This window comes from Tachypleus tridentatus, chromosome 9, assembly GCF_004210375.1.
Source record: "Tachypleus tridentatus isolate NWPU-2018 chromosome 9, ASM421037v1, whole genome shotgun sequence".
In the NCBI taxonomy this organism is placed as follows: Eukaryota; Metazoa; Arthropoda; class Merostomata; order Xiphosura; family Limulidae; genus Tachypleus; species Tachypleus tridentatus.
Window position 1 is genome coordinate 167,313,501 of NC_134833.1, and position 14,928 is coordinate 167,328,428.

Sequence of the window (14,928 nt, forward strand, 5' to 3'; positions counted from 1 at the left end):
GCTATTAAACCACCACAAACTCTCAGATTAAAACTACTTGGTATCTAAGTGGCTACACAGTTAGTCTGTAGGTTTACAATGCTAAAATTGAACTTTGAAAACTAGCGTGTTATCCTTAAAGTCCAAAACCACTTGCAGTCACCTATATGATACCCATAGATAAAAATCAATAATGTTATGACTATTACTAATCAATAAACAATAATTCACTTTATTAACTGATGAACAATAATGATACCTTGTTTATAACAACTACATAAAGGTAATCCTATAATCCTTTATTATATATGATTAGCTGGACATACCCTTGTTTATAACAACTACATAAAGGTAATCCTATAATCCTTTATTATATATGATTAGCTGGACATACCCTTGTTTATAACAACTACATAAGGTAATCCTATAATCCTTTATTATATATGATTAGCTGGACATACCCTTGTTTATAACAACTACATAAAGGTAATCCTATTTACTTACCCTTGCTTGTTTCAACATCTGATCCACATGACTAAAGAAAACTTCTTGTTGCTCATTTAAAATCAGTCGATTTTCATCGATCCACTCTTGAAAGGATTTAATTTTTCTTAACAGATCTTTCCGTTCTGTAATAACAGAAGTCACTTGTGCCTGTAACTGATGAACGTTGTCACTCAGGTTATTAATTGGTGTCTTATATCAGATAAATGACCACATAAAGCAGTTGTAGCCTTCTGAGAAATGTTCTGTGACAATTCTTCTACTTCTTTAAAAAATTTCACTTAAATTTTGCTGTTTTTTGGAACACTTCTAGAGACAAGTGCTGTGAAAAATGAAAAAAAATCATATTTGAAAACAAAAGTCAGCTCTGTGTTAATCTACAGTTCTGTACAAAGTGTTAGGACAAAGTCAAAAATTAGATTTCTGGCTATTTTCAAAGAACAATGGAATCACAGTTAAAATATCAACAAACAGTTTGAGTACTCCCCTTTTTATTTAACACAGCAAACAGTCTTTCAGACATTTTTGCACGATGTTTAATCAAAGAGATTGTACTCCAAGTGTTTTCAATACACTCCCATAAAGTTTGTTTGGAAGTAGCTTTTGTTATGTTTTTTATCTATAAAATCTAAAATCTGTTGAGACTGGGGCTGTGTCGAGCCTACTAAATCATTAGCAGCTTCTTTTCCAGGTAAGTAATTTCAGCATAGGTTAGATGAGTGTTTGAGGTCATTATCTTTTTGGTACTAGAATCCCTTCTTTACCAATAATACACAAACAAATAAGAAAACCAAGATGGATGACACTTTTTGTCATTTGATACATGGTTATTTACCTCTTGCATGAGATCTGTAACAGTCTTCCTTCTCTCCTAAATGCTGTATAAACAAAGGTACTTAACATCAGTATCACTGAATTCAGTTGTTCTGTCTTTTCCTTTCCAATTTTCAAATTTACCTGTCTTACTTCAGGTACAAACATAATGGAATTCTAAAGAATGATGACTGTTCTCACTCTGGTTCATTTAGTTGTCAACAGGAATCAATGAATCATTACCAAATGTAAAAATTTACAATCAGTAATTACATAAAATGGAAAGAATGGCAAAATATTCTCTTGTCCTAACAGTTTTAAACAGTATCATACATCCAACAGCATCAACACCAAATGTTTGTTCTGTGCTAACACATCATACATCCAACAGTACCAATATCAAATGTTTGTTCTGTGCTGACCTATCATACATCCAACAGTACCAACACCAAATGTTTGTTCTGTGCTAACACATCATACATCCAACAGTACCAATATCAAATGTTTGTTCTGTGCTAACATACCATACATCCAACAGTACCAACACCAAATGTTTGTTCTGTGCTAACATATCATACATCCAACAGCACCAACATCAAATGTTTCTTCTGTGCTAACATATCATACATCCATGTGTACTTCACAAGCATTAAGCAGAGGTTTGGTAATCACAAATTATTTTTTCTAGTACAACAGAAGTAATAATCAAACAAACCTTTAGCCAATTAGTGATCTTTAATTAAAAACCGATGTTCTCTTTAAATAGCCAATAAACATTAAAATCTTCTATATCTCACCTTTAGCTCTTCTTTTAGGCCTTCCAGTTTTTCTATGATCCCTGTGTTAGTTTCAAGTGGTTTTCTCACATGTTCTTCAGTTTCCACCACCCAACTAATCAGATCTTCTGTTTTGATACTTAAACTTTCCCATGAATGTAATGTTGATTCTAGTCTTTCAGCCCATGTCTTTACTGTATCAAGAACAGTTTGCCACTGATTTTGTAGGAAATCAAGCTCTGTTTGGACTGCTGTATCCATTTGGTCCTTTTGTGTTTGGACTGCTGCATCTGAAAGCTGGGCAATTTTCTCTAGACATTGTTCCTGGAATTGCTAATAAAAGAAATTCTATGGTTAAATACTGAACAGGTCTTTAGTAAACATATTTTATACAACTGATATGGAGAACAGTTGTTTAATATACACGACAGGAATATTTTCAGTTGTTTAATATACACGACAGGAATATTTTCAGTTGTTTAATATACACGACAGGAATATTTTCAGTTGTTTAATATACATGACAGGAATATTTTCAATCTCTTGATGAACCTCACACATATCAGAAACCAACATAAAATTCTAACAAAACAACAAACCAGTCTAGATTAATTTTAACTTTACTTGTACTTTAGAAAATGATAGAGAAGTTGACTAAGACAGGTTATAACTTAGGATGCTTATTGTAAGTAGCAAGAAGAGTTAGATTTCTGTACAGTAATAGAAAAGTAAGCCCAATGAATGCATCCTTTTTGTTAAAGCCCTCAAAATAAATCTGAAAAAATGCAGGGATGTAGCCAACCCAAAGTAAAGGATCCAGAACTGAAAGTTGAGACTGTTGTGGACAAAATGGAGAAAACCACAGTTAGTCATACAAAAAGATTCTAAAACGTGCACAGTTTAGGATTGAACACCAACTTTTGAAGCTGTTTAAGAATGGTAGGGCTATAATCATTTATCTCTTTCTTCTTGAGGATGACAAAGACCCCAGAGTGGAATTGTGGATATGTTTCAAGGCACTCACAACTAGAAGAAAAGATATAGTTTCTTCTAGGTATCAATGATGTAAAGGATTTGATGGGGTGGAAAGAAAAAGGTATGGAAAGCTAATAAGAAAGAAACATTGTAAACCAAAGGTCTTCCAAAAATGCGCAGAGTGGGACAGCTGAAATCACACCAGACAGAAGCTTCCATAATTTATGATGGTCAGTCCTACAAAAGCAACATCAGAAATTAGTAAGAGGATGAGGATCAGGAAACAAGTGGTCTTGCAGGGTTCTCATAGGATCCTAAACCAAATAAAGTGATCAGGAAATAGGTGTCTTGCAGGGTTCTCATAGGATCCTAAACCAAATAAAGTGATCAGGAAATAGGTGTCTTGCAGGGTTCTCTCAGGATCCTTAAGCAAGTAAAGTGAGCAGATATGATTGCTGATAAGCTATCCCAGATAAAGTTTCCAATTTATAAGGAAATCTTTAAAAACCTCATCACAAAAGAAATGTGCTATACTGAGATTCCTGTAAATAAAATCAAGGGAGGTAAACTCTACAACGAAAGACATCCCAGTGAAGCAAATCCCAAAAACAAAGATACCAAAGCAAGTGGGACACTTGAAAAGAAGAAATAAAATTCATAATGAAGAACAAGTAGTGAAGTATGGACAGCTATGGAAGAATCCAGCAAGATAAAGATGAGCAGATTAAACATGAAAGAAATAAGAGTTCTTACCACACACACACCAGAACATGATTTTCAAAGTTCAGAACTACAAAGCAGTTGATATTTGGTATGAAGTTGGATGAAATGATAAAACAATGAATACAAATATCAGGGAAGGTGAAAAAAGACAACATTCAAAAGGAGAAGGAGGCTTGCATAGTAAAAGGAAGCCTAGATTCATCAAAAGCCACTGAAGAGATAACATCAAATATCTGTGTAATTACAGCAGAAGTTCAGGTTACCTGTTCCACATCTGGAGGGTAAGAGATGGCAGAAACAGCTGAAAAACTGTCAAAAGATGAGGCCCTTCAGCTGATTAACAGAAGAAGGGGGTTAGAAATCCTGGATCCAAGATTAAAATAGAACCAACCACCTGATGCACAACAGAAGTAAAGTCACTGACTATCATAATGTCTCCATTTATCACTGTAACTATAATACATCTTCTGGAGCATCAGAAGGTGTCAAAAATGTGAATTTACTCGTTTTTCTGTTTGTTTATCTGGCATGTTAATAAAGGGTTGCTAACATAAGTTATAATGAAAACATACTTCTGATAGGTTCTTATCTCTCCCACAAGATTAGCTATTTTCAGTGCTGCCCCCTATATGCAAACTTTTTCTATATACATGTCACAAGTCTTCTACTCCTCCCTATTAGAAGTGAAATATTAAAACAGGTCTCTCATGCAAATCATCATGCATTACTCCTTAACCAACAAGATCATGACATGTTCACATGATGCATGTCACTCTCTCCACACTCCTCTACCACCAACAAGATCATAACATGTTCACATGATGCATGTCACTCTCTCTACACTCCTCTACCACCAACAAGATCATGACATGTTCACATGATGCATGTCACTCTCTCTACACTCCTCTACCACCAACAAGATCATGACATGTTCACATGATGCATGTCACTCTCTCCACCTCCTCTACCACCAACAAGATCATGACATGTTCACATGATGCATGTCACTCTCTCACACTCCTCTACCACCAACAAGATCATGACATGTTCACATGATGCATGTCACTCTCTACAGTCCTCTACCACCAACAAGATCATGACATGTTCACATGATGCATGTCACTCTCTCTACACTCCTCTACCACCAACAAGATCATGACATGTTCACATGATGCATGTCACTCTCTCCACACTCCTCTACCACCAACAAGATCATGACATGTTCACATGATGCATGTCACTCTCTCCACACTCCTCTACCACCAACAAGATCATGACATGTTCACATGATGCATGTCACTCTCTCTAAACTCCTCTACCACCAACAAGATCATGACATGTTCACATGATGCATGTCACTCTCTCCACACTCTCTCTACCACCAACAAGATCATAACATGTTCACATGATGCATGTCACTCTCTACACTCCTCTACCACCAACAAGATCATGACATGTTCACATGATGCATGTCACTCTCTCTACAGTCCTCTACCACCAACAAGATCATGACATGTTCACATGATGCATGTCACTCTCTCCACACTCCTCTACCACCAACAAGATCATGACATGTTCACATGATGCATGTCACTCTCTCTACAGTCCTCTACCACCAACAAGATCATGACATGTTCACATGATGCATGTCACTCTCTCCACACTCCTCTACCACCAACAAGATCATGACATGTTCACATGATGCATGTCACTCTCTCTACAGTCCTCTACCACCAACAAGATCATGACATGTTCACATGATGCATGCCACTCTCTCTACACTCCTCTACCACCAACAAGATCACGACATGTTCACATGATGCATGTCACTCTCTCCACACTCCTCTACCACCAACAAGATCACGACATGTTCACATGATGCATGTCACTCTCTCCACACTCCTCTACCACCAACAAGATCATGACATGTTCACATGATGCATGTCACTCTCTCTACAGTCCTCTACCACCAACAAGATCATGACATGTTCACATGATGCATGTCACTCTCTCTACAGTCCTCTACCACCAACAAGATCATGCTATGCTCACATGATGCATGCCACTCTCTCTACACTCCTCTACCACCAACAAGATCATGACATGTTCACATGATGCATGTCACTCTCTCTACACTCCTCTACCACCAACAAGATCATGACATGTTCACATGATGCATGTCACTCTCTCTAAACTCCTCTACCACCAACAAGATCATAACATGTTCACATGATGCATGTCACTCTCTCTACACTCCTCTACCACCAACAAGATCATGACATGTTCACATGATGCATGTCACTCTCTACAGTCCTCTACCACCAACAAGATCATGACATGTTCACATGATGCATGTCACTCTCTCCACACTCCTCTACCACCAACAAGATCATGACATGTTCACATGATGCATGTCACTCTCTCTACAGTCCTCTACCACCAACAAGATCATGACATGTTCACATGATGCATGTCACTCTCTCCACACTCCTCTACCACCAACAAGATCATGACATGTTCACATGATGCATGTCACTCTCTACAGTCCTCTACCACCAACAAGATCATGACATGTTCACATGATGCATGCCACTCTCTCTACACTCCTCTACCACCAACAAGATCACGACATGTTCACATGATGCATGTCACTCTCTCCACACTCCTCTACCACCAACAAGATCACGACATGTTCACATGATGCATGTCACTCTCTCCACACTCCTCTACCACCAACAAGATCATGACATGTTCACATGATGCATGTCACTCTCTCTACACTCCTCTACCACCAACAAGATCATGACATGTTCACATGATGCATGTCACTCTCTCTACAGTCCTCTACCACCAACAAGATCATGCTATGCTCACATGATGCATGCCACTCTCTCTACACTCCTCTACCACCAAGATCATGACATGTTCACATGATGCATGTCACTCTCTCTACACTCCTCTACCACCAACAAGATCATGACATGTTCACATGATGCATGTCACTCTCTCTACACTCCTCTACCACCAACAAGATCATGACATGTTCACATGATGCATGTCACTCTCTCTACACTTTTCTACCAAATTATCACTTCAAAGTTTGGCACAAGATAACAGCACCAGAGAATGGGGAGAGGAAGGGTGGGAAGTGTGATACCCTTATATGTTGGTTAGTGCTGGAGACATCCCTTTTGATCAGCCACAAGACTCCCAGTAAGAATGTCTTTCTCAAAGTGCCAGAGACATCCCTTTTAATCAGCTACAAGACTCCCAGTAAGAATGTCTTTCTCAAAGCGCTGGAGACATCCATTTTGATCAGCCACAAGACTCCCAGTAAGAATGTCTTTCTCAGAGAAAGAAGTGCCTGAAACAAGATAACTTGACTACCAGCTATTAGTTTTCCTGTGAGAATAAAAAGCCCAGGAAGGATAAAGAATGAGTTCAATGGCCCACTACAACAGCACTTCCCAAGCTGCATAGCTGGTCATGGGATCTCAAGGAGGTGGGAAAAAAAACAGGATAAGGAGAGACAAGAGTGGGAAAGACATGGACAATAAATCCCTCTGACAGAACCTGAAGCACCAAGAACAGCAAAGAAGGAACACCAGTGATAAAGAAACCGAAACAACCAAACTCCCACCAGACCCAATCCCAAGGATAGTCACCAGTAATTGTACTGACAAGATTGTGAGGCAAGTGACAACAAGTACCCCAAATAGAAAGGATGTAAAAGGAAGGGGAAGTAGAAGGACAATAAATGATAATTGTAAGTAAATGAGGTTCTGACTGATACAAATGAGCTATGATATATGTAAGTGTGGATTGTTGTTGGACTAATGTCATCCTATACTCTGTAGTTTCAAGGACCACATCAAAATATAGCTCTTCAGAAATGAGGCCATATGTAAATCCCTAAGATATTTCAAGGGTAAATGGACCAAAGCCAATGTGGTATCATGTCTTATAGGGCTCCAACAACAAAGAAACCACGTATGCAATGCTAGAGCTGAAGACAGTATGTGGGCTAAAGTGGAGGAGAGAATGGGAAGGATATCTCCAGAAAATCACACAGGATCTCTGTGGAGAGCCTAAGATAGGATGTACATGGAAGAAAGATACCATAACAGATTGGTACGGGTAAGATACAAATGAGAATAGTGAGTATGGGTAGCACTGACAGATAATTTGGGAACCATTCCACAAATAGACAATAAGTAATCTAACAACTGCTGGTATAAAATGGATAGTTAGCATGACAGTGGGAAAGTGGAAACTGATCTGAAGTTTAAATGGAGCATTGCATGCTAATCCTCTCATTTAATTGCAGTGATCAACATTGAACAAGAACATCAGAATGGGAAGCACAGACAAAATCTGAAGGAAAAAACAATAAAAATCCTCATAAACCTATTTTGGAGGAGTCTGAACAATGTCTGAGGACAAAGGTTGACCAACGTCCTATGTGACGTTTGACCTCTATGCACATAAAAGCAGATAAAACTGCTATCAGATCACCCACACCTGAGGACCAAGAAAAATTACTGGTGACTAATGTACCCTCTGAAGTGGTAACATTAAATTTGAAATTCACTGCATAGAGAAGTTCACTAGATTTGAGAGCATATAATAATATGATAAGAATTAACTGATATTAACAGACAAAAAAGATTGAATAAAAACACATTAACTGAAAAAAACAATTTATTTCATATTAAACAAAGAAAAGACATCTAAACCCAAGACATCTAAACCCAAGCACTGCCAAACAAGAAGTAATAGCTCAGAAGAAAAGTATATAAAGTTTAACATGTGTCACGTGAGCACAAGGTGCTCCTGTCGTGAGTATATAAAGTGTAACATGTGTCACGTGAGCACAAGGTGCTCCTGTCGTGAGTATATAAAGATTCACGTGTGTCACGTGAGCACGACATGCTCCTGTTGTGAGTATATAAAGTTTAACATGTGTCACGTGAGCACGACATGCTCCTGTTGTGAGTATATAAAGTTTAACATGTGTCACGTGAGCACGGCATGCTCCTGTTGTGAGTATATAAAGATTCACGTGTGTCACGTGAGCACAACATGCTCCTGTTGTGAGTATATAAAGATTCACGTGTGTCAATGCGTGAGCACCGACATGCTCCTGTTGTGAGTATATAAAGATTCACGTGTGTCACGTGAGCACAACATGCTCCTGTTGTGAGTATATAAAGATTCACGTGTGTCACGTGAGCACGACATGCTCCTGTTGTGAGTATATAAAGATTCACGTGTGTCCCGTGAGCACGACATGCTCCTGTTGTGAGTATATAAAGATTCATGTGTCACGTGAGCACGGCATGCTCCTGTTGTTAAGGGAGCGACCAATGATTTGAGAGACACCTTGGAATCTTTCATTTCCAATAGGGAGGAACAGAAGGCTTGTTGCATGCATATAGAAGGCAGCACTGAACAAGAATAGCTAATCTTGTATAAGAAGGTAAGTACCATCTTGGAATGACAAACTTTAACTTTTGAATAGTAATAGGAACATTCCTATCAGAGAAACTAAATTACCAAATCTGGAACAGGTGTTCCAAATTACATAATTTGATTAAAAGAAGAAAATTAATGGAAAAAGTAGTAAATTGATTCAGAACCTCTAACATAACTGTTTAAAATTATTTCTTGAAACCAAAACAATAAAGAGAGAAAAGACACCATACTGTTTCAAAATGTTCACAAAGCTACATGAGTACTCTATGTACTAGCCATCCCTAATTTTGCAGTGGAGTAGTAGTAGGAAGGCAGTTAGTTACCACTATACACTGCCAACTCTTGGGCTACTCTTTCACTAATGAATAATGGAATTAACCATCACATTATAATGCCTCCACAGCTGAAATCTCTTTTAGTGGGATGAGAATTCTAACTCATGACCCTAATATTGCAAATGAAATGCACTAACTGCCTGGCCAGACTAAAAGTTTAAAAGATTAAATACAAAACCTCCAATTAGTAATGAATAAAAACACACCTGAAGTCCAGCATTATAAAGAAAAAAATGAGCCCCTGACATACACAATTTACTAAAGGGAGCTACTGTGCATGGAAGGTTTGTTCCCCCAAATGGAAGAAAGTACATATTTCTATGTCTAAGATTGAAGATTTTACTCAAAACATAGTGCATGTCTAAAAGTCTGCAGTAGTGTGATTTAATAGACCTCAATTATGTCAAGTAAAGAGTAGCATTTCTCAAACACAAATCAGACGGTAACTTTAAGTCACAACATTAACCAAGATATCCTATTAAATAAAATATAAATTATGCTACATTTTGGTTAAAAGATATTATAAAAGAGAAGGAAACACATACTTTGATTTGATATGCAATCATCAATAACTTCAAACTGGTTATATATTTTTTATCCAGCTTAAGTGAACTTAGCAAGGTTTTCTTTATTCATGCTACCTTGAGAAAACCTACAATCAATAAAGAATATTTTAATACCTCTGTATTCAGCTTCTTCATACAGTATCCTCAAGAGAAACTGGTCTAACAAAGCCCTCACTAATTTTAGTTTCAGCCAGTTTAATTTCTTCATTTTCTTTGCTGATAAATCTTTTATATTCTTCTGCAGCTTCCAAATTTTTTGAAAGATTTTCTAGGGTAGCCTTGGCTTTTCCTTCCAGCTTCTGTAACTTTTGTCTTAAGTCTGCTAGCTGACCATTTAACTCCTTGACGTTTTCACTGTCAGGTTGTTCTTTTGCAAGTTCTTGGCTTTCTCTCTCTAAGTTTGTCAGAACTTCTGTCTGTTGAGTGATCTCAGATAAAATTTGCTAAAAAAACAAAAATTAAATGTTTTTAGCTTTATGATACTAGCTTAATGACCAAAAGATGCTGCACTTTAGGAAACTGTTCTGACTACTCAAACTGTTCTGACTACTCAAAGATCAAAACACAACAGAAATTTGTATTTCAAGGTTTTCATACCTCTAGGAAGAAAACATTCGATTTGTAAAATTTGAAAGGTGAGATATTTCTCACTTTGTCGTACAGTTATTAAATAAATCTGTAATTTCTAATGTTCTAACAAGCATGTTAGAGGGTTGATTAAACTTCAAGAAATATTATTAATAACATTTATTAACTTCTTTTCTTATCTTCTCTTACTTCTGCATGCTTTGTCCTGTCTGCCAATGGAAGACCCTCAAATGAAATCTGATCTAAGATGTTTTGAGCTAGTTCGATCCAACTGGAGATTTCTTCAAGTTTAGCTGTGAAGGTGATCCACTTTTGTGTTGTCTCTTCAAGGTAAACAACTTTCTCTGTCATGGTCTGCAAGATAACACGAATCTGTTTCTCAATCTCCACAACTTCTTTCTCAAACAGAGGTTGTTTTTCCCTTGTGACATGTTGGACAAGGTCTTCACCCAAGGACCGTAACCTTTCTAACATGGCCTCTGTAGCTTCTCGTAGCTCAATGCTCATTTTCTACCAGAAAAAAATGTATTACTAATCAAACTCTATTCTAAATAAATTATATGTTTTATTCAAGTACATACTTATATTTATATTACTAATCAAACTCTAATCTGAATAAATTATATGTTTTATTCAAGTACATATTTATATTTGTATTACTAATCAAACTCTATTCTAAGTAAATTACACGTTTTATTCAAGTACATACTTATATTTGTATTACTAATCAAACTCTATTCTAAGTTTGATTAGTAATACAAACTCTATTCTAAGTAAATTACATGTTTTATTCAAGTACATACTTATATTTGTATTACTAATCAAACTCTATTCTAAGTAAATTATATGTTTTATTCAAGTACATACTTATATTTGTATTACTAATCAAACTCTATTCTAAATAAATTATATGTTTTATTCAAGTACATACTTATATTTGTATTACTAATCAAACTCTATTCTAAGTAAATTATATGTTTTATTCAAGTACATACTTATATTTGTATTACTAATCAAACTCTATTCTAAGTAAATTATATGTTTTATTCAAGTACATACTTATATTTGTATTACTAATCAAACTCTATTCTAAGTAAATTATATGTTTTATTCAAGTACATACTTATATTTGTATTACTAATCAAACTCTATTCTAAGTAAATTATATGTTTTATTCAAGTACATACTTATATTTGTATTACTAATCAAACTCTATTCTAAATAAATTATATGTTTTATTCAAGTACATACTTATATTTGTATTACTAATCAAACTCTATTCTAAATAAATTATATGTTTTATTCAAGTACATACTTATATCTGTATTACTAATCAAACTCTATTCTAAGTAAATTATATGTTTTATTCAAGTACATACTTATATCTGTATTACTAATCAAACTCTATTCTAAGTAAATTATATGTTTTATTCAAGTACATACTTATATTTGTATTACTAATCAAACTCTATTCTAAGTAAATTATATGTTTTATTCAAGTACATACTTATATTTGTATTACTAATCAAACTCTATTCTAAATAAATTATATGTTTTATTCAAGTACATACTTATATTTCTAAATTCAGTATTTAAATATCTCCCTCCTTACCTTAATACATTTGTATTAGTATCTTCAGTATTTAAGAATCCCTCTCAATTACTGTTATTTTTAGTTATCAAAACCCAACTTACTTTTCTAAATATGTCTCTTCTTTATTTTTATAATTTTTTAAATTTATTAAATAAGTAAACACTTATCTTTCAATGTTATTATATTTAGTATTATCATACCTCTTCTGTTTTTATACACTAGTATACTAGGTATTAATACATCACTCTCACCTTTACAAACTGTTAGCTTTAACAGTTTAATAAATACCTGTCTTTCTCTATTAGTATCTTCATAACTTAAGTATCCCCTTACTTTCACAAACTGTTATAATTAATAATTATATTCATATTCTCCTTCTTTATTAGTATCTTTGGTACTTACGTATCCCCTCATCTTCATAAGTTGTTATATTTGATACGCAAGTACCTGTTTATATTTCTGAATTAACACAGTAGTAGATTCCTTACTTATTTTACTACATTAGTGTGTTTAACATAAGTACCTGTTTATATTTCTGAATTAACACAGTAGTAGATTCCTTACTTATTTTACTACATTAGTGTGTTTAACATAAGTAGCTGTTTATATTTCTGAATTAACACAGTAGTAGATTCCTTACTTATTTTACTACATTAGTGTGTTTAACATAAGTACCTGTTTATATTTCTGAATTAACACAGTAGTAGATTCCTTACTTATTTTACTACATTAGTGTGTTTAACATAAGTACCTGTTTATATTTCTAAATTAACACAGTAGTAGATTCCTTACTTATTTTACTACGTTAGTGTGTTTAACATATATACCTGTTTATATTTCTGAATTAACACAGTAGTAGATTCCTTACTTATTTTACTACGTTAGTGTGTTTAACATAAGTACCTGTTTATATTTCTGAATTAACACAGTAGTAGATTCCTTACTTATTTTACTACGTTAGTGTGTTTAACATAAGTACCTGTTTATATTTCTGAATTAACACAGTAGTAGATTCCTTACTTATTTTTCTACATTAGTGTGTTTAACATAAGTACCTGTTTTTCTACTACATCCTTAGTACTGAGATCAGTATTAAAATACAGGGTGTTCAAAAAGTCACTGTGCAGTTTTGTAATCATATTTTATTATATTTCAGATTTTGATCCCAATATGGTTTTAACAACTGAAGAAGGTGGTAGATACACAGATGTGGTACAACAGCAATTTGCTGAAAAATTCCCAGATACACCTGTTCCACATCACAATGCAGTTCATAACCTTGTTGATAAGTTTCGGGAAACAGGATCAGTGAATGATGCCAAACGCTGTGGAAGGTCAGCAAAGTTATCTGAGGAGAAACTGTTGGATATTTCTGACAGTGTGATGCAGAGTCCATCAAAATCATTACAAGAGTTAGCTCAGCAGCATGATATTGGTCTTGGAACTGCTCATAAAGCCATCAGAAAGAAATTAAAGCTCTTCCCATGCAAAATAATGGTGGTACAAGAACTGGAAGCAACTGATAATGAAAAACGAATACACTATTGCAGATGATTTAACCAATTTATTGAGAGAATACAGCTGATCTGTTGGATGTGACATTTTTCACTGACGAAGCATGGTTCCATCTCTCAGGTCACGTTAATTCACAAAATTCAAGATTGTGGTCATCCAATAATCCTCACAGTTTGCTCGAAACACCCCTACATGATTTCAAAGTTGGTGTGTGGGTTGTGATTTCCAGACGTCAAATTGTTGGCCCTATTTTCTTTATGAGCACAATAAACAGCGAGCGCTATTGTTCGGAGATTCTTCACACCTTCCTTGGTCAGATGACAAGTGATGAAATCAATTACTCATGGTTTCAACAGGATGATGCTACTGCCCACACATCTCACATATCTATGCGGTTATTAAAGGAATGTTTTGGAGACCGCATTATTTCCAAAGACGTGTGGCCCCCACGCTCACCAGATCTTAACCCACCAGACTTTTATCTATGGGGAGCAGTAAAATCTGCAGTGTATCGAGATCATCTGTGCACGCTGGACGACTTGAAAGCAGTGATAACAGCATTCATTCAGTTTATTTCAAGCCAGCAACTGATAGCGATGTTTAGAAACAAAATAAGAAGGATCCAGGCCTGTACTGATGCCAACGTGGGACACTTTCAACATTGTTTATAATTGTCATTCATATTTACCTCCTGTATTCTGTATTGAAACATGTCTGTTAATAAATATATAAGTGCACAGTTACTTTCCAAACACCCTGTATTACTGAAGCTGGTATTAAACAGACTTTACACTATTCTTTATAAGCTGGTATTAAACTGACTTTAAGCACCTGTTTCACTTTCAGATCCTCTTCAAGGGTTCGTGGATATGCTGGAATCGTCATCCTTCTCAAATCTTCCTGTGCTTGATTTAGTAGTCTGAAAATTTCTGACTTCTGTTCATTATAATCTGTCCACATTTTTTGTGCTTTCTATAAAAAAAGATATAAGTACTTTTCATTAGGATATAACTTATTTCTTAAACATTTTTTAAATTATCAATCTGAGTTTCATCTATCACTTTTCATCTTTTATTTGTTAACCT

General features: G+C 35.3%; 1 protein-coding gene across 1 annotated transcript in view; it reads right to left on the bottom strand.

The window, feature by feature from the left end:
* Positions 1-483: 483 nt before the first annotated feature.
* Positions 484-14,928, bottom strand: part of LOC143227572 (muscle-specific protein 300 kDa-like) — a 117,573-nt gene continuing 103,128 nt past the window's right edge. The window contains exons 26-30 of the mRNA XM_076459001.1: positions 14,675-14,815; positions 10,924-11,244; positions 10,284-10,589; positions 2,094-2,405; positions 484-805 (exon numbers count right to left, since the gene is read on the bottom strand). Coding sequence (XP_076315116.1) covers positions 761-805; positions 2,094-2,405; positions 10,284-10,589; positions 10,924-11,244; positions 14,675-14,815 — 1,125 coding nt within the window. The 3' untranslated portion in view covers positions 484-760. The remainder of the gene's footprint in view (positions 806-2,093; positions 2,406-10,283; positions 10,590-10,923; positions 11,245-14,674; positions 14,816-14,928) is intronic.